Here is a 21,880-nt window from a genome sequence, read left to right on the forward strand (position 1 = left end):
ATATTAAAAAAACCAAAATCTCAATAAACACTGAGAACTCAAGTGTTGACCGAGAACTCATAAGTTGACTGAAAACTCATAAGTGTTGACCGATAACTCATAATTTAACCAAGAACTCGTTAGTAGAATTGAGAACTCATTACAAAACCGAAAACCAAAACTTTTCAAAACTAAATAGGTTATTGTTAACTAATTAAATGATATGTTCAAAAATGATGTATTATCTAACAATCTATATAATTGTTTACCATAAAATTCTACTTGTTAGCTTTCACATTGCTCCTCACCCCTCATAGAGCCATCAAATTAACTACTTCAATTCTAAATGGACCCGTTTACCACGTATAGCAAAACACGTGTCATAACATCTCAGTCAAACCCTTAAAAAAATTCAACACAGCCATCTCCACCATATCTTAAACCCGACACCAACACCATTACCATCTCTGCCTGCCACCGGAGTATCCTGTTGCTACTGTGTAGTGTGTAGACGGGTAAAAGATGCGTCTGGGTGTGCCTGATGGTTCGACTGAACGCATCTGGTGTGGTTGTTGACTGTTTATTTTTTCTCTGGTTTGCCTATTCTCTCTGATTTGTAGGTCACTGATGAAAGGAGTTCTTCGAGTTTAGGGTTTGCAAATAGATGAAAGTATCATCCCTTCATATTTTCTTACTTCCGATCAGATATTATTCAACCAACTAGCAATTCAATCGATTCAAGATTCAATCAACGGTGGAAACAATACACAGGTTTGATACTCATTTAATTTTGCTATTGTGTGCATAATGTATTCCATACAAGTTCAATTTTGCGGTTATCAGTGAAGAGGTATGTACCCGCCTCAACACCGAGCGAGGCGGGTCAACCCACAAGATATGGACAAGAGGCTTGAAATCAAGACATTATGAAGGCACAAAGCCAAAACCTACGCGCATGGCGCATATCACATATGCTCACGCATATCACATATGCTCATGCATCGCATGCTCAGGCATCATATGCTCAGGCACCACATATGCTCACGCATCACATATGCTCACGCATCACATATGCTCACGCATATCACATATGCGCGTGGCGCATCCGCGCGTGGCGCATCCGCGCGTGCTCGTGCATATCACATCTGCGCATGAAACATCTGCGCGTGAGAATAAAGAGAAGACCTCGCGCATCCTCAGGATAGGCGCGTATCACACATGCACATAATCAACCTCGTCCTTATCCAAATCAGGATTAGGGCAACCTTGATTGTGCACGTCAGACAACCTTCCAGAAGGTATTTTTTTTAAGGAATAAGAATATGCTGATGTTGACAGCTGCCAATGAAAGGTGGACAACTCAGCAAAACCCATGTGCTACCACGTGATTATAACCAATGAAAAAGCACCAGGTGTCCCAAAGGACACGTGGCGCAAAGCAATTGGAGGAGGCCAACAAGGCCCTAATTAGGTCTGAGCCCAATCATGGGAAACCCTAGCACTATAAATATCACATCAACTCCACAAGGAGAGGGGATCAAATAACATCCAATTACATCCAATTACAGAGTATTCAGCTATTAAGCAATACATTCCATTTCCTTACTCTCATATTATTATCTTCTCCTACAAACACTTATTCTCACACCGGAGGGTTACCCCAAAGAGGACCCCTCTGTCCCTTTCTGAGGGGTAAGTTTACGGTGCTGTTCATTTTGTAGGTGGAAGAACCCAGATCCAAGAGAAACCATCGGTGAAATAGCATAATCACACCCGAGGAAAGTAGATCGTCTACCAGTGAGTCGATCCACGTTTCTTCATTGGCGCCATCCACTGATACAACGGCAACAAGATCTCATCAGATCTCTATAAAAAACAAATTTTCACCATGGTTTCTGGCGTTCGTAACGTTGATCAAGTTCTGGAGGATATTGAACGTGAGGATGTTAATGAGGGACAACAGTTTCTGAGGATGCCGCGTGATTCTACGCGCGCCACCAGTAACCGTCCCTTCATCACAACTCCTCATGGCCAGACTGAAACCCCTCCAGACGATCTCACGTTACAAAATCTTGCCGGCGCGAAACAAAAAGGACCAATGGGTCCAGAAGATGAAACCAATGACCCCAAAGAATGGCTCATAAACGAGCAACGACGTCTAATGGACAAGTACAATGAGATGGTCAAACACAAAAAGTCAGCCGACTTAACACAACGCCTAGCGTTTGACAAGCAAAACGTTCATGGAACAAAAGGGGCGCGCGCGCCGGAAGATGGTCATTCCGTTCACGCTGCACACACTGAGTTTAGTGATGAAGAAGTGCACAGCATGAGGAAGACGCGAGATACTCATGCAGGAGGCTCACAGCTCCGCGCGCACGTGAACATGGCGCCTGGAGCCAGAGCCGATCTGGATCTGCACGCGCCATACAGCCTACCAGTAAGAGGGCAAGTGGACGTAACCACACCATACAGGCCAGCCATCTTGGTGAAACATTCAAAGTTCACCGAGCGCATCGCGAAGGCCCCCATTCAGCACAAAACCAAGATGCCAAGTGGTTTGGGCAAATATGACGGCACAACAGATCCAGACGATTTCTTACAAGGGTTTTACAACACAGGAAACCTAGAAAGCTGGACGATGCCAACATGGTGTCACATGTTTGCTCGCTGCCTCACGGGCGCGGCGCGTGTCTGGTTCGAGAGCTTGCCGACTGGGCAAATCGATGGGTTCGAGGAGCTATTGGAAAAGTTCCAAGCCCACTTCGTACAGCAGCGCAGACACACGCGCGACCCTGATGACATCATGCACTGCGTGCGCAAGAATGATGAAACGATTGAAGACTACATAACTCGTTTCAATCAGGAGTCTCTGGCAATCGGAGGCATCACTGAGCAACTCTTGCGCGTGGCCTTTATTCAAGGCGCGCGCAGTGATCAACTCCGCCGAGCTCTCGTAAGCAGAGATGGCATGCCAACCACTTGGGCCAAACTAATGGAAGCATCGCGAGTCTTCGCGAGAAATGAAAAACAAATTGCCCAAGATAGGGCAAGAGAAAGAGCGCATCAAGCTGAGTCACCGCGCAGCAACGAAAAAAGGGGCAAACAGAACTCTGTATGGTCCAGGTTGCAACCAACCAGTTTTTCTTCCGCAGAAAAGCAGGCGCAACCAAGCTCACCCCAGCCCCAAAAAGACGTTCGTAATCGCGGGGAGGGTGACAAGAGGGAAGGCGGCAGAGATCCTAACAGACCTCTGCCAAGAATATGGACTCCCCTCACTAAAACGCCTTCACAGGTGTTAAGCACTGAGAATGTCCAATTCAAAAGCCCCAAGCCACTACACTACAAGGGACCATCAGACAGTGGCAAGTACTGTGAGTTTCACAAGTCCACAAGGCACAACACTGATGCATGCCACCACTTGAAGGATGCAATTGAAAAAGATGTGAAATCAGGCAAGCTGGCTCACCTGGTAAAAAACTCAAGACCAGAAAATGAACAATCAGGAGCCTCAGCCAGCAAAAAGTACAAAAGAATCTGTGTAGCCGAGGGAGGAAGGCAAGGGCAAATATCAAGAAAGAGAAGCGCGCAAATCCAAGGAGATTGGCGCGAGCAACAAGTCATCTTCCCAAGAATCAGGGGAGGCCCTTCCATCAGCAGTCCTCTTGTCATCACTACACACATTGCTCATTATGAAGTGTCAAAAGTCCTGGTGGACACTGGCAGCGAATCAGACATCATGTATGAGCAATGTTTCAGGAAACTGGATCCGGCAGACCAAGCAAGGCTTGAGATTGTGAATGCACCGATCTCTGGTGTTTCAAATGAAATCATTCATCCCCTAGGTCAAATACAATTTGAACTAACCATGGGGGATGAGAAACACAAGCGAGCCGAAGTTGTCAACTTCTTGGTCTTGCCCACCACTTCTTGCCACAATATGATCTTGGGTAGGGGAACGATTGCCCAATTCAACGCCATACCGTCGCCAGCGCACGGCGCGTTAGGGTTCCCAACACCAACAGGTGTAACTTTTGTTTACCGAGATCATTTGTGTGCAGTGACAAGTACTCCGCGGGAAGGGAGAATGAAACTTCCAATGGCAAACAATGCGCCAGAGGAATGGATTCTCAACCCAAAATTCCCGGAGCAAAAAATCACAATTGGCGCTACGATATCAGACGACACGAGGTTGAGAATGAAAAGATTGCTCACAGCATATATGTCGGTCTTCGCGTGGCAACACTCTGATATGACTGGGGTTCCGCGAGACCTGGCGCAACATTCTCTCAACACCTTCAAGTCTGTAGAGCCAATTGCTCAAAAGAAGAGAGTCATGGGGGATGAGAAGGCGAGAGCCATGAATGAGCAGGTTGAGGATCTATTGCGCGCAAACATCATCCGCCCGATACGATACCAGACATGGGTAGCCAATCCTGTGATGGTAAAGAAAAGTAACGGGTCGTGGAGGATGTGCATTGACTTCAAGGACCTCAACAAAGCGTGCCCAAAAGATTGTTACCCCCTCCCAAACATCGACGCAAAGGTGGACTCCGTGGCGCCATTCAAGCTCAAATGTTTCCTGGATGCCTACAAGGGCTATCACCAGATTCAAATGGCACCACAAGACGAGGACAAGACCGCCTTCAGAACCGACAAGGGTGTTTTTTGTTACACAAAAATGCCCTTTGGTTTGAAGAATGCGGGAGCCACCTACCAAAGACTTATGGATGCTGTTTTCAGCGAGCAGATTGGAAGAAACCTAGAAGTCTATGTGGATGATTTGGTGATCAAAAGCAGGGAGGAAAAACAAATGCTCAAAGACATCGAAGAAACCCTTGGGCGCCTAAAGGAAGTTAACATGAAGCTCAATCCGAGCAAATGCACTTTCGGCGTACAAGAGGGAAAATTTCTAGGTGTAATGGTCACCAAGGATGGTTTCAAGGTGAACCCTGAGAAGGTGGAGGCCATCCTTGACATGCCCTCGCCATCCACCATGAAAGAAGTCCAGAAGCTGAATGGTAGATTGGTATCAATCAACAGGTTCCTAGCGAACCATGCAAGCAAATCTACCCCATTTGTCAATACATTGAGAAACTGCTTAAAGAAAAGCCAGTTCAAATGGACTCCTGAGGCCGAACAAGCTTTCAGAGAGATAAAAGAATGTTTGATAAATTTGCCCGCGCTCACAGCTCCACTTCCTGGTGAAACTTTGACATTGTACCTATCAGCAGGAGAGCGCGCCATCGGCGCAGTATTATTGGTGGATCGCAAGGGAATCCAAACGCCAATATACTACGTGAGTCGGGTGCTGACAGATCCTGAGACGCGCTACTCCATCATGGAAAAGTTAGTTTTGTCACTAACACACGCGTCGCGCAAGCTTCATAGATATTTCAATGGTCATCCCATTGAAGTTCTAACTGGTTACAACATCCAGCAAGTCTTGCGGCGTCCCGCGCTCTCAGGAAGGTTGACAAAGTGGGCGCTGGAATTAGGTGAGCACACGATCGCCTATAAGCCCCGTCCAGCAATCAAGGGACAAGTCTTGGCTGATTTCATTGCAGAAGTCCCCGAAGGAAAAATTGAAGAGGCTCAGCGCGAGGTAGACCCTCCGCGAGCCAATGATGAAGAAAATGTGTGGAGATTATTCACCGACGGAGCTTCAAACAACGAAGGATCCGGCGCAGGCCTTAAGCTGGTGGATCCAGAGAATCATGAATATACTTACGCCATCAGGTTGGACTTCAAGAGCACCAACAATGAAGCTGAGTATGAAGCCTTGCTGGCTGGCCTGCGCATCGCGCAGAAATTCGGAGTTAAAAAGCTAGAGGCCCATGTTGATTCATACTTGGTAGCTGCACAGGTCAATGGCCTTTATGATGCCAAGGAGAACAACATGCCACTCTATCTAGAGCAGGCGAAAAAGCTCATCAAGCAATTTGACTGCTTCAGAATCATTCATATTCCGCGCAGTGAAAACAAATCTGCTGACGCGCTGAGCAAGATGGCATCAACCAGCTTCGATCACTTTGGCAAAGATGTCAGGGTAGAAGTAATGAGCAACCCGTCGGTGGGAGCGAAGTCTGTCCTTGTAACTCATACAACCCCTACATCATGGATAACTCCAGTAGTGGAATTCTTGAAGGAGGGAAAAGTACCGGACGATCGCGCACAGGCGAGGAAGATAAGACACAAGTCGCAGAACTATGAACTGCTTGATGGTACATTATATCGACGCTCTTATCTTGGACCGCTCATGAAATGCCTAGACGCTGAGGAAGCAAGCTATGTGATCAGAGAGATACACGAAGGAAACTGTGGAATACATGCTGGCCCGCGCATGGTGGTTGCCAAGGCAATGAGCGCAGGTTACTATTGGCCAGGCATGTACTTGGACGCTTTAAAAGAGATCCAAAAATGCAAAGCATGTCAGAGCTATGCGCCAAACACCATGCGGCCAAAGAACAACTTGATTCCGGTGACCTCCGCATGGCCTTTCCACAAATGGGCAATCGATATTGTGGGTCCCCTACCGCAAGCGCAAGGGCGAGTAAAATTTTTGGTAGTGGCAGTAGACTATTTTACAAAATGGGTTGAAGCCAAGCCACTAGCAAAAATCACAGCAGAAGCGATGAAGCAGTTTATCTGGAGCCACATCATATGCCGTTTTGGCTTGCCCATGGAAATTGTGAGCGATAATGGCAAACAATTCGCTGACAGAAAGATATCCAACTGGCTTAAGGAATTGCGCATCAACCAAATCTTCACTTCGGTATACCACCCTCAGGGGAATGGCCAAGTGGAGCGCGCGAATCAAAGCTTGTTAAATGGGCTGAAGAAAAGGTTGGAGGGAGAATCCCATTCTTGGGTCGAAGAGCTACCTAATGTCCTATGGGCACACAGGACATTAAGCAAAACCAGCAATGGCGAGTCCCCGTTCAGCCTAACCTATGGAACGGAGGCAATGATTCCAGCAGAAATTGGATGCCCATCCCATAGAGTGCTCATGATGAGCAAGATTGATAACGAGCGCGAAAGAAGGTTGGATCTCAACTTACTTGAAGGGCGCAGAGAGGCGGCTATCATCAGTGAAGCAAAATACAAGAAAAAACTGGAAAAATATTACAACCAGCGTGTGAAAGAATGCCACTTCAAGAAAAATGATTTTGTCCTTCGAAACAATGAAGCTAGCCGCGCGATACCCCCGGGAAAAATGTCCCCCAATTGGGAGGGACCTTATCAAGTCTCGGAAGAATTGGGAAAAGGCGCATACGCTTTAAAAGATTTGAATGGAAAGAAGATCCCGCGCGCATGGAACGCGGCACATCTTAGAAAATGTTTCATGTAAAAAATGTCAAGTTTGTAATCAAGGCTTTTTAAGCCATTATGAATAATGATACGCGCTATCTTCTCTTAATGTGGATTCTATTACCTTTTGCATACATGTTTCACACTTCCCTTTATTAATTTTGAGCAATATGACAACATTGTATTGACATCAAAACGAAATAAAAACGAAGTAAAACATACATGCGCGAGCTTCAAGCTCAAACGCGTTAACGAGTCTTAACTCTAAAACGTCAGGGCCTTAGCCCAATTCTATTACCTTTTGCATACATGTTTCACACTTCCCTTTATTAATTTTGAGCAATATGACAACATTGTATTGACATCAAAACGAAATAAAACGAAGTAAAACATACATGCGCGAGCTTCAAGCTCAAACGCGTTAACGAGTCTTAACTCTAAAACGTCAGGGCCTTAGCCCAATAATGTGAGCCTTAGCTCAAATCACTCACAACATCCATCCTACATACTGCGCAGCCTGACCATAAAAATACCTAAACACAACTAAGGCAAAACAAATGCCAAAACATAGTTGTTAAGGTCTCAGGTCGAGGTCGCGCATGCAATTGTAATGGATATCTGAGCAACACATATTGATACGTAAAGGCTACAAAACTCATAATTCCATATAATAAATGCGCGATAACGTCGCGCAAAAGAGGAATAATGAAAACGCCTAGGCACGTGTCAACATAATCAAGATATGGCAAAATCACTTACAATATGACAAGGATTAAGTATAATAATTTCCTTACAACCTTGTTCTTATTTCAACGTGCAAGCATATCTTATATTCAACAAGCAAACATGCAATATAAAGAGATGAATGGGGAATGCGCAAGATGCGAAGAAGGGAAAAACAAAATTTCATTCCAAAGCATTGAAATTTACAAGTTTACAAGATGATGAGATACAAACTACAAATATAAATAAAAAAAAAAAAAAACATTAAGGGCTTCTCAAGTCTCCACGTCGACGTCAGCCTCTTCATAGTCCTCATCACCGCCCTCAGCGCCTGGCGCAGCCCGCTCCTCGTCATCTCCAAACTGACCATAGTCAAGTTCTTCGTCCTGAATGGATTCTTCTATCACAATAGTGTCAGGAGCGGATCCTTTGGCCACGCCAGAGCCGCTAGCAGGGGCAGCATGCCCCGCGTCATCATCGCCGCCACCAGCCCCTTCGCACTCATCAAGTAATTTCTTTAGCGCGCCGAGATCGGGCTGGTCAGCAAGCGCGGATATCTGCAAATCATAAGGAAAAATATGAGTACAAAAAGACTAGGAAAATAAGTCAAAGTTATCTCATTAAGGTTAAAATACCTGTGCAAGGATGGGAATGGGAGTATTCAAATACTTCTCCCCCATCGCGGCCATGTCCGCGCAGGCAACGTCGCTCTGATAAGGGTACTCGGATGGGTTCTTCTTCAACATGCCATATTCATAGCCATCCGTAAACCCTTCAGCTCGACCCACCAAGCGTGCGGCAGCGTTGAAATCCATCACAAGGGCCTGAAACTCGTCTGAGTATTTCATCGCGTAAGCGCAACGAGTCATGCCCTGTGAGATTAGCCATTGGCGATCCTGCGCGAGGGAAGCAACAGACGTCTCGAGGGCAGGAATCTGAGAGTTTAACAACTCAACAGTTTCCTTAGTCTGTTTCAGCTCCTCTTTGTCGGACGCTGATGCCGCCAAGGCTTCTTCCTTTTCCGCCCGCGCAAGCTCGAGTGCTTCCTGGCTAGACGCTGCCGTCGCCAAGGCTTCATCTTTTTCGGCCTGCGCGGCCGCCAGCTCCCTCTTCAGGCGCGCAACCTCACTCTCCAGCGATGATTTGTCAGTTATAGACTGGACAAGAGCTTGGTCATGCGCCTCCGCGTCCAGCTCCAAGTCGCGCACTCTACGCGCGTACTTGGCCGCGTCCGCCTCGGCTGCCTGAAGCTTCTCCCGCGCAGCCTGGAGCTCATGCCCGCGCTTCACAAAGGCGGTGTTGGCACTTGCCCTGTTCTCATTGAGCTCTGCTTGGAGCTTCTCAGCTCTCTCTCGAGCATCAGAAAGATGCCAAACAGATACTTTAGCCTCTTGCTTGGCTTCCGCAAGAGCATCACGTACCTTTACGTAATCATAGCGAAGCTCTTGGGAGGCAGCAAAGAAAGCCGACCCAGCAAACAGATGATCTTTGAGCAAGTCATCGCGAGCGCGGGCCTCCTGAAACCTCCTTTCAGCTGGAGGCACAGAATGAGCCCAGAAGTCCTCACACACACCCATGGACTGAAATGAGCTGTCCTCAGTAATGTTCCATCTCGGGCGGTAGATGTGATCGGCTTCCTGCAAACACAAAGTAATGATCTAAGTCATCAAAACACTAATATGAAAGTCCGCGCAGCGGAGCAAAAACGAACTTATACCTGCGGAGACGAAGCAGAAAAGTCAGCGGCAGGCCCACGAGAAGACGGCGCCGCGAAACCTCGTGGCGCTGCAGGGCTGGCGCGGCCGCTGTCGGAGCCTTCAGCTTGAACCTCCTCATCCTCCTCAGAAACAGGCCTTTTCTCCTGCGACCTAGAATCAAAATCAGTCTCGCGAGGAGGGCTGTGCGCAGGAGGAGGTGAGGGAGGTAGCGATGCCGCCAGATCGGCGCGTAAAACGGCCTCCTGCTCCTTAGTAATCCCGATGAGGGGAGATTCATCGCCTGCAGGAGCAGGAGCAGAGCCAACGGCGCTGGCACAGGCGCCAAGAGTGCCGCCAGCAGCTTGTACGCCAGCTACGACTCCTATGAAGAAATCAACAAAAAAAAATGGTTCATGACTTGATCTAAAAGAAAAAAGTCAGAAAATAAAAGCACAATACGTACCTTGGCGCAACTCCGTTCGCGAGGCAAACATCGCCATGAAGTCCATTCTACCCTTTTTCGAGGGTAAAACAGGGGACTTCGAAGCGACCTCCGGCGCAGCCTCGGCATCTTGATGCGCTTGAGGTTGATTCACCAAGGTCGCCGGCTCTACAAACATTTGAGTGAGCAAAGATTCATTAGTAATTCTATCAGAATCGCGCTCATAGAACCATGAAAAATAAGCAAAGGATAAGCAAAGTATACCTGTCGAAGGCGCAACGCCGCTTCCCTTCTCCGCCGCGCGAAAGAAGGAGGTAGTAGCACCATACCTCGTGTGGACAGGAGGTCTGCCCACTTTTTGAGGCAGGGAAGATAAGGAAAACTTGAGGGGAAATTCCTGGGTTTTCTCAAATCCCCTCGCCTGAGTAGGAGGATCCTGAGCAACAGGGGCAACATCTTTCTTCTGTTTCTTACTGGCCCCTGCGCCAGTTTTCCCCTTAGCTTTACGCTTTAGTTGGGGCGCCTCCTCCTCCTCCTCCTCTTCCGCGAGCTCCAGCTCGTAGTTTTCAAGCGCGTCTACAATACGTGCAAAAGAAGTGTTAGCCAAATTTGGTATTATAAAGGCAAATGCATAAGTACAAAGGCTTACCAGGCGCATCGCTGTCAAAGAGAAATCCCAGATCAACAGGGATGAACATGTCATCGAAGCGATCGGGGAAGCCAACCTCCCCAGCGCCCAGCGCGACGGAGCCACCCTCCATATGCTCGTCATAGGCGGCGTGGATATACTCCTTGCTGACTGCACAAAACAAGTCAAATGATATCAGCAAAAAGATAAGTACTCGCGCAGAAGTAATGCAATGAGATTAACTTACACAAGCCGTCAACTTGGATAACGGGCTCAGTCGCGCTGTCAGCCCACCTCCTGCTCATACCAACCCCCACCAGCGCCTCCTCGCAAATTTTCATGGCGGGGGATGGTTCGGCAGTCAACTTTTTCACCCAGGCGCCAGTTGGGTTCTTGAAGACACCCACATCCGCAGGCGCAGAAGAGATCTCGCGCATGGTCATGCGGATGGGGATCACACCAGCCTTAATGTAAAAAAATCTCTCAGACCAGTCATGAAGGCTCTTGAATGAAACAGTGCAGCACTTGACCTTCTGACTGCGAGGAATAAATGAGAACCAAGAATCTTGGATCTTGGGCTTGTAAAAAAATTGAAAGCGACGAGGGGTGGGCTCCTCGCGCTGAGATTTGCACATGAACTCAAAGTGAGTCATGCGCACGAGTCCAAACGGATGGACTTGGGATATATGAATCCCATAAAACCTAAGCACCGCACCCACAAACCTTGTCATCGGGAGACGAAGGTTGCAGTGGGTGAAAAAATGGCAGTAAAGGGATATATAGCCGGTAGGCGGGTCCGCCGCCGTTTGCCCGGCCCCAGGCAACATGCAGCCAAACTCAGGGAGAAAACCCTGAGAGGCGATAAGGCTGTCAAATCGGACTGCCTAAGTTTGCAGGGGATCTCATCCCATTTCTTCACGGCCTTGGTCCTCCCTACTTCCTCCGACGAGGCCTCAGCAGCCCTTTTCCCCTTGCCGGTCTTCTTCAACGTAGACATTACTAATGATTTAACACGGCGATGGATAGGGGAGATTGTGTTGTCTGAGCTATCAGACATACAACTGTGACAACGAACAAAGGATGCTTCTGAAGAACAGATATCTGGAAACAGAACAAAGGTAATCGGAATACAAGGAAAGAAAGGAAAGCTTTGAATAAAACAGCAAAGAAGATGAAGAATAAAAACTCTAAGGGCTTGCTTTTATAGGCCCAGGAGAGAGAAAATTTTGGTGTTGATCGGACTACACGCGCCCCCACTCGCAGGTGTTCGCCAACGCGAGCGCGACACGTGTCCCTGACACTGTGTGAGGGGACACGAAAAGAAACGATACAGCTGCTGCCAGAGTTCACGCGCCACCACTCGCAGGAACGGACCAACGCGAGCGCGACACGTGTCCCTGACACTATGTGAGGGGACACGAAAGGCAACTGTAGCACCTCGAGCACACGAAAGGTCTGACACGTCTCCATCACTGACGCATGTCAGCAACAACCAACCACGTACAGGGACGATTCGTTTTCAACAAAAAGGATAGAATTTCGCGCAGCGATGAATAATAAGAAGAAAAAGACAAACCCATACTAAAAGAGCAAACTACTAAGTCTAATATCTATCTTACCTCGCTCGCGCGAGACAAGACACACATTAGACTGGGGGGGCTTGAAGAGGTATGTACCCGCCTCAACACCGAGTGAGGCGGGTTAACCCACAAGATATGGACAAGAGGCTTGAAATCAAGACATTATGAAGGCACAAAGCCAAAACCTACGCGCATGGCGCATATCACATATGCTCACGCATATCACATATGCTCATGCATCGCATGCTCAGGCACCACAGATGCTCAGGCATCACATATGCTCACGCATCACATATGCTCACGCATCACATATGCTCACGCATATCACATATGCGCGTGGCGCATATCACATGCTCGTGCATATCACATCTGCGCATGAAACATCTGCGCGTGAGAATAAAGAGAAGACCTCGCGCATTCTCAGGATAGGCGCGTATCACACATGCACATAATCAACCTCGTCCTTATCCAAATCAGGATTAGGGCAACCTTGATTGTGCACGTCAGACAACCTTCCAGAAGGTATCTTTTTAAGGAATAAGAATATGCTGATGTTGACAGCTGCCAATGAAAGGTGGACAACTCAGCAAAACCCATGTGCTACCACGTGATTATAACCAATGAAAAAGCACCAGGTGTCCCAAAGGACACGTGGCGCAAAGCAATTGGAGGAGGCCAATAAGGCCCTAATTAGGTCTGAGCCCAATCATGGGAAACCCTAGCACTATAAATATCACATCAACTCCACAAGGAGAGGGGATCAAATAACATCCAATTACATCCAATTACAGAGTATTCAGCTATTAAGCAATACATTCCATCTCCTTACTCTCATATTATTATCTTCTCATACAAACACTTATTCTCACACCGGAGGGTTACCCCAAAGAGGACCCCTCTGTCCCTTTCTGAGGGGTAAGTTTACGGTGCTGTTCATTTTGTAGGTGGAAGAACCCAGATCCAAGAGAAACCATCGGTGAAATAGCATAATCACACCCGAGGAAAGTAGATCGTCTACCAGTGAGTCGATCCACGTTTCTTCAATCAGAAAATCATGTTATGTTTATTCAAATAGAATACCTGTTTGAAGTTTGTATACGAGTTAAATTTTAAACTAAAATCAGTTTAACAAACCTTGAGTTTAAACTAAAATTATTCAAACACTGATTATGTGTGTTCTTAGGAAATTTTATATTATTTGGCCCAATACAAGGAATTTGAGTTATAGAATCTTTATTGAGGATAATTTGATCAAAAATCATAATTATACATAATTAGCTTGAACCGAAAACTTGAAGTGTAAGAACTCAAAATGATTTTTTTAGTTTGAATCAAAACATGAAATGTGGGTGAGTGGTGCATCGGTTTGGAATATGAGAAAGAACCAAGTGGGGAGGGGTTAGAAACATGAATAATAATTTCAGCATTGAGATAACAATGCTTTGAGGTTTTGTGTTCATATATATTTTGTTACTTTCTGAAATTTCTAATTAGAGGTTGTAGCAAAGCCCAATTTCCGTTTCATCTATGGTCTCACTCGCATATTTTGGATTTGAGCAGCTTTTGAATTCAATCAACGGCAGTGTTGCAAAAATCCCGACTAGTCACAGATTAATCCCCGACTAATCGCTAGTCCCCACTTCACTGATTAATTTTGGGCTAGTCGGCCAATTAATCGGTTAACAGTCAAATCCGGCCAAAATCGACGATTTTCGACGAGATTCCGACCAAAATCAGTGGTTTCCGGCGAGATTCCGACCCAAATCAACTATTTTCGGCGAGATTGCAGCAAAAACTAATGGTTCCAGCGAGATTCCAGCCAATTTTTGACCAAAATATGTTTGTGTATGTATAAAACTAAAAATTACATACAAAAATGTGTGTGTGTATGTGTATGTATAAAACTGAAAAATATACATTAAAGTCCGATCCGATTAATCCCGATTAATCTCGACTAATCCCGATTAATCGCTATTCCCTACCCCATCGCCCGACCACCGACTAGCGATTTTTGCAACATTGGTCAACGGTACATAAAATCCGTTGTGGACCAATTTATTTTAGTTACCATGCCATCAAATTTGGTCTAACTTACATGGTTACTAACATAAAATGGTTATTTCTATTGAAATAAAGGTTATTGGCCTGGAAACAAGTTTCACTTTTCTGCAAATATTATCTCCATTTTTAAGTATTAGAATTAGTTTCCATTGTAATTGCTTCATATTTTTGATCACATAACATGGGACGCAATAATTCATGCTGCAAGGCTATGACTATGAGTATAGCATGTCGTGAGAGGCAAAGAAGGGAGATGTTAAATAACATCTGACTTTTTTCTTAACAAAGCTTTCCCTTTATAACACTATCACTATTTAGTGTAGATGATTTTTTTTTATTGTGTTTGCATATTCTTAAAATTAAGCTCCATTTTGGAACCTGACCTACCCGCCACCACTGGTAAGTTATTTATACTGTAGATACTATTCAAGTTCTGAATCAACTCAACAAAGAATCTCAGTATTTCAAAGGATGAATGAGAAACTATTGGAAGAAATTAAAACATTATAGGTTAGTTTATGAATTACGCATATTATAACATGTATAAATTTGGCAAAATCAACAGGCGAGAGAAACAACCCTCGTGAAGAGAAACTTGTATGGGTCAGGTAATGTTGGGTTAATCGAGTTGTTCACGTGTCATGTGTATGGGTCATCAGTTGATATTTTATATCTTAGTTGGTATGCATGGAATAGGGAAAAAAAGGTCACGTACTACAGGCTGGATTATCGAGTTATCTAAATTTCTCACTGAATCGGTGCAACTTGCAGCTCTGCAATTATCGTTGTTGCGTAAGGGATCAACCGACGATCCAAGTAGCTGAAATTGGAGCGAGTCATGTAGGTCTATTTGGTTTGTATCATGAGCTTTATTTGTTTGATAAATAGTTTATGGATGACTTCTAAATAGAATGCCATGGTTGTTTTCAATCTGTTTTGGCCCAACCCATTTAGAATTCCAATTTTCCAATGGCCAAGTTTAAAAACGGTTATGGTCCAGAACCTTTTAAACACCGAATTTATAGTGCAGCCCTTCTGAACCCGAACCCACCAAGCCATAAAAGGTTTTTGTTTTAGCCACCTAAACAGTTCGGTTCTCGGTCCCCGACTTACGTACCTATTTAGAGTTTGGATCAGTTCCGACCTGTTTGAGATAACTAAACATTTTTGGTTTGACCCAATACGCATTACATGGTCTGGTGATTGGGAGTTGGAACACGCGCCCAATAACTAAATGGGCCAGAACGGGTTTATGGTTCACATAAATCTATTTAGTTTCTTTTTTATAACTGGTAAACGAGTATTTAGTATTTCGAACCAAACGTTTCGGTACCGTTACCGGTACCAAATGTTTCAAATGTTCGGGATCAGGATTTTTAGGATCAGTATTGGTCGCGGTGGGTATCGGTACCATCCCGAGCTCATCCCTAGCTTGAAGTCTTGATTGCAAGTATGTAAATTTCTTTTTAAAGATGAAAGCATATGCCATTTAAAAGATGAAATCATATAATAATTTTGTATTATGGTATTGCCTGAACAGTCATGTGTTCATATTTACCTTATTTCACAAGTTTTAACCGCACGAGAGGTAGTAACTCAATTATATCAACTGAACATGATTGAATCTGTAGGTTTATTTCATGCGGTATTGTTGTTTTGTATGGCAGGAGGTTTGATACAATTAAATCATGGGAGACCGCAGCCTCTTCAATATGTCGCCAATGCAGCAGTTTTAGCAGCACTCTTTAGTGACTTTCTTGATGCTGCAGACACTCCTGGTTGGTATTGTGGTCCGAATTTCTACTCAACCGATATTCTTCGTAAATTTGCTGAATCTCAGGTATGCTAAAAACGGGTCGAGTCAAATTATTGTTATCTCTAACTTGTCAGCTTAAACGAGACGGGTTAATCTTGAGTCTTGACTGGTTAAATTTTTGTCTTTTCAGCTTGAAACGAAACGGTTCTATCTTGACTGGCTAAAAATTATATCTTTTCAGCTTAAAAAAAGGGGGTCAATGTTGACTTGTTAAAAGCTGTATTTTTTAGATTAAAAATGAAACATGTCAGTATTGACTGGTTAAAGATTGTATTTTTTCTGTTTAAAATGAAACTGGTTAGCTTTCACTAGTTAAAAACTTTATTATTTATTTCAACTAGTACGAAAATGGGTCCATCTTGAATAGTTACAAGTTGTATCTTTTCAGCTTAAAAACAAAACGGGCCAACCTTGACTATTTAAAAATTGTTTTTTTAGTATATATCTTGACTGGCTAAAATTTATATCTTTCCAGCTTAAAACGAAATGGGCCACACTTGACTAGGTAAAAATTTTATCTTTTATAGCTTAAATCAAAACGGGTCAATCCTGACCATAATAGTAATTTCTAGAATGAAAGAATAACAGCTTAATCTATGTGTATTCTTTTACAGCGATGTACACAATCTGCGAACATAAAACTCTAAGTAGAAATCCCGAACACAACCGTGCAGTTTTATTAGAATTCCCGATAATATCAATACTCCAGGTTCTTCAACAAAGTCCACAAAAAAGTCAACGAGACCTACTGGAATCTATTACAGAATATTTTGTGATTTATATGTTTGATATTTAAACTAAATTTGACAGTTATTAGACATTTGTGTTTAAACATATGGAATGTGTTCAGAAGAATATTAAACTTTGTATTGAAATGATGATATTATAGTTTCTACATTTTATAGTTTTATTTTCATTTTTATTAACATGATAAGACGTCTGTAGCATTTACCTTGATGTAACTTTTTAGCGACACATGATAGTGCCAAAAAGCCAATTTTAATTGTTGTATGTTTCACCCAGCTAAGCCTACATAGGTACACAAAGCACAACAAAAATCACAAGAGATAGTAGGTTAGGCGACAAAACTAATATGAAAGAATACGATCATTGAAACACAAATCAAGTATGAATATTGAAAAACTAAATTCGAAACATTCATCATTTCATAGAAAACTATACGCAAAAAACAATAGTTGCTCACTGATAAGACCCTCTAATTTATCTAAAATACATACAAATTGAAAAAGTGCATGAAAGTAATTAACTAATAAAAATCATGAAGCAGCTTCAAATAGATCTTCATCTCCGTTTAAAACTAAGGTATTATTGTCATATATTAAAACCCCCTCTAACCAATTCAATATTCATATCATCATCAAGTTGAAGACCCAACGATGTGTCACTCTGCAAATGTGTTTCCACATCATCAAGACATGTTTGTTCATTCATGTCATAAGAATCTCTAAGCGTTGTCTTGATCACAACTTTCCATCCTTTATGAACACGATCTACAACGTAAAATACTTGTTGTGCTTGAGAAGCTAGTATAAAAGGCTCGTTATTAGGCTTCAAACCTTCAAAATTGAGTATAGTAAACCCATTCTCATCTTGTTTTTTCGTTGAACCATTTGAGATCCAATCACAATGGAACAAAACTACTTTCTTGTCAACATCATACTCCAACTCAATGATATCATTCAAAACCCCGTAGTATGTTACATATCCCACGATAGGATTGTTATGTCTAGCACTCGAGAAGCTATTAGTCATGGCCTCAAGCATAATTCCACTATTTTGTGTTTTCCTATTCTCTTCCAGATCTTTGGTGTGAAATCGGAAACCATTTATGATAAATCCTTTATATTTTTTCACAAACTCAACTGGGCCACTTGCCAAGTTTCTTAGATCATCTGTGATTCTATGATCCCCTCTAGTATGCAGATGTGAAACCTGAATTAAGGCAAGATGCGTTAACATTTAAATTATACATCCCGTTATTAGAAGCTTGAAATTGTTATATCATTAAAATTGTATTTCGAAAGTAATAAACCTATGTCTATTCCTTACATGATCTTGAAACCATGAATCAAAAGTCTCGCTGTGTAAACGTTGAATCTCACGCTCGCGTAATTTCCGATTTTCATGACGAACAATCGTCAGATGTTCCCTATAATTAATGTTAACAGATGATAATGATGATAACAACAATAAAAACTAAACGGTATATATAATTTAATAAATTGAACTGATCTCAACTTCTAAATAACTACTTACGTTCTAAATTCATCAATTTCACTACAATTGAACAACACATATGAATGTGCTTTAGCCAAAATGTCAAGGTCTAGTATCTCCACCTTTGTACCACCAATCGGTCGACCCGACATAGAAAAGACAGGTAAAATACCCTCATAACCACCGTCATCATAATTTCGACTTGTCTTATTATGTATGGTCTCGACATCACTCGATAAGTACAATGAACAAAATGACAAACATTCTTCAGCTAAATATCCTTCCGCAATGGAACCCTCGGGTTTACTCCTATTTCGGACGTAAGATTTTAATGTAGATAAATACCTGAGTGACAAAAAAATATAAGATCAGATTTATTAATTTTCTTTAGAAAAGGTATTTACAAAAATATAAATGTGTACCTCTCAATTGGATACATCCAACAGTAATGAACCGTCCCTCCTAATTTGGCCTCTGAAGCAAGATGAACCGAAAGATGAACCGTGACATCAAAGAATGATGGCGGAAAAATCCTTTCTAAATCACAAAGGATTTTTCCAATCTCAATTTCCATATGAACTAAATCATTTGTATTAATAACTTTTGAGCATAATTGTTTATAGTAACAACATAGCTTTATCACAGGATAACGCACGTGTTTAGGTAACACATTTTGCAAAGCAAGGGGAAGCAACTGCTGCATTAAAATATGGCTGTAATGACTTTTAAGGCCAGACAGTTTTGGTGGTTTTAACTCTACGCATCTTGATATATTAGCTACATAGCCATCTGGAACTTTCACACTTTTAAGCACACGACAAAATATACCTTTCTCTTTTTTACTCATTGAGAAACAAGCAGGTGGCAAATACACTTTGTTGTTATTTTGAACCTTAGGATGAAGTTCAGGTCTAATACGCATTTCTTGCAAATCAAGGCGTGCTTTTACATGATCCTTGGTCTTTCCATCTAGATTCATTAACGTTCCAACGACACTATCACAAACATTCTTCTCAATATGCATTACATCTAGATTATGGCGTAGCAAGTTATCTTTCCAGTATGGTAACTCAAAAAAAATACTTCTCTTCTTCCAATTAAATGGTAGATTAGGGTTGGAGTCCACAAGTTTTCCAAATTTAATTTCAAAACCATTTATCTCATCAAGGACTTCTGACCCTGTTAAGCCACGTGGTTGCCTCTTCTTTTCTTCTGTGCCATCAAAAGACTTTTTATCTTTTCGAAAAGCATGATCACTTGGCAAATATCGACGATGTCCCATGAAACAAAATTTTTTGCCATGAGTTAAGCGTTGTGATTTTGTATGCTTATGGCAGCAAAGGCATGAAAGTTTACCTTTGGTGCTCCATCCGGATAAATTCACATAAGCAGGAAAGTCACTTATCGTCCATAACAAAGAAGCACGCTTCTGAAAGTTACTCTTTGTCGATGCATCATAAGTCTCAACTCCATTAATATCCCACAACTCTTGTAGCTCAGCCACTAACGGTTCCATATAAACATCTATATTATTCCCAGGAGCAAATGGGCCAGGTATAAGTAAAGATAGCATGATATAAGGTTTTTTCATGCACATCCAAGGAGGTAGATTATATGGCATCAAAACAACAGGCCATGTACTATGAGAAGCACTCATTGTTCCAAAAGGGTTAAACCCATCACTAGCTAAACCAAGACTGACATTACGAGATTCATTGGCAAAATCAGGATATTTAAAATCAAATGTTCTCCAAGCTGGGGAATCTGCAGGGTGTCTCAAGTAACCATCTTTTTTGCGACTCTCTTCATGCCATCTCATGGAGGCAGCATTTTTAGATGACATAAACAACCTTTGCAATCGTGGTATGAGTGGAAAATGACGCAAAACCTTTGCTCCAATCTTCTTAATCTTCTTATCTGTATCAAGTATGATTGAATCATCAGCAGGATCATTTTCATTTGCTTTATACCTTGACGTATGACATATATCACATTCTGTTTTCTTTCTGTTCTCTTTCCAATATAGCATACAATCATTAGGACATGCAACAATTTTATCATAACTAAGTCCCAACTCTCTTGTTATCTTCCTTAGGTCATACAATGACTTTGGTATGGAAGCATCTTGGAAGGCTTCCCTCAATGTATCAAGCATCATGCTGAAACCCTTGTCATTACATTTCCCGATACACTTACTATGAAATAGCCTAATGATAAAAGAAAGAACCGAGAACTTTTTACACCCTGGATATAGTTCTTTTTTTGCATCTTCCAACGCTTTATAAAACTTTTTCACATTTTTGTTTTGCATACCCTGACTTTCATTTTGTATTCCTATTTCATTTTCTTGTTTGTTTTCACCAAACCCGTGGAAGGCATCTTGTACCAGCCCTTGCATGTCATCTTCAGCATCTAACATAGGAGTATCACATGGTTTGGAAACCAAATGTAAAATATTGTAGCCTTTAATAAACCCAACAGATTGCAGATGTGTTCTAGCCTCCTCTCGATCAACCCACATTTGATTACCGCAATCAATGCATGGACATGAGATTTGACCATTTTTACCCTCTTTAGAGAAGATAAAATCAAGTAATTCGTCAAGACCTTTTTCATATTTGGTGGTAGCCCTTGGTAAAGACATCCAACGCGTATCCATCTTAAACCTGGATTAAACAACTAACAAAAATATGCATAAGTTGGTATTAAGAGTTTCATAAAAATTGCAGTTTATATAAAAAAACTGCATTTACGTTTTTTTATAAATTTGCATAAGTTGGTATTAACAGCGTTTGGTATTAACTGTTCTTATATTTGCAGCATTTTTTTATAAACTGCAGCCTTGACACACGTTTTTGTAACACCAGTTTGACTGACTTAAACTTAATGAAAAATTATGAAACTTAGTTTTCTGAAAACTAGACTATCAGAACTACATTTTAGACTCAAGAATCGACCAAAATAGTTTAGTTATCAACAAATTATGGTGCCATGAATCTTAGGTTTCGAATCTGTTTTTTATAAACTGCATAAACTGCAGCCTTGACACACGTTTTTGTAACACCAGTTTGACTGACTTAAACTTAACGAAAAATTATGAACTTAGTTTTCTGAAAACTAGACTGTCAGAACTACAGTTTAGACTCAAGAATCGACAAAAATAGTTTAGTTATCAACAAATTATGGTGCCATGAAACTCAGGTTTTGAATCTGTTTTTTATAAACTGCAGCCTTGACACACGTTTTTGTAACACCAGTTTGACTGACTTAAACTTAACGAAAAATTATGAAACTTTGTTTTCTGAAAACTAGACTTTCAGAACTACAGTTTAGACTCAAGAATCAACCAAAATAGTTTATTTATCAACAAGTTATGGTGCCATGAAACTCAGGTTTCGAATCTGT

The 21,880-nt window shown here is 42.5% G+C and overlaps 1 protein-coding gene across 1 annotated transcript; it reads right to left on the reverse strand.

Annotated features, from left to right (window-relative positions):
* Window positions 1-19,134: 19,134 nt before the first annotated feature.
* Window positions 19,135-21,134, reverse strand: LOC143585185 (uncharacterized). The gene is made up of 2 exons (XM_077067030.1): window positions 19,304-21,134; window positions 19,135-19,172 (listed from the first exon to the last, which is right to left on the reverse strand). Exons 1-2 carry the CDS (start codon window positions 21,132-21,134, stop codon window positions 19,135-19,137), a joined length of 1,869 nt encoding a protein of 622 aa, XP_076923145.1.
* Between the last annotated feature and the right edge of the window lie 746 nt (window positions 21,135-21,880).

Source organism: Bidens hawaiensis, unplaced genomic scaffold (genome assembly GCF_021521415.1).
Source record: "Bidens hawaiensis isolate Kalapana, Puna unplaced genomic scaffold, B.hawaiensis_p1.1 tig00033618_1, whole genome shotgun sequence".
NCBI lineage: Eukaryota > Viridiplantae > Streptophyta > Magnoliopsida > Asterales > Asteraceae > Bidens > Bidens hawaiensis.

Bases quoted from the DNA above. Each gene is read 5' to 3' on its own strand.
- LOC143585185 (XM_077067030.1), bottom strand. From the start codon at position 21,134: ATGGATACGCGTTGGATGTCTTTACCAAGGGCTACCACCAAATATGAA. The intron at 19,173-19,303 runs GTATATTTTGTC...ATTTTAATGCAG, and splicing joins AATGAGTAAAAAAGAGAAAG to CAGTTGCTTCCCCTTGCTTT.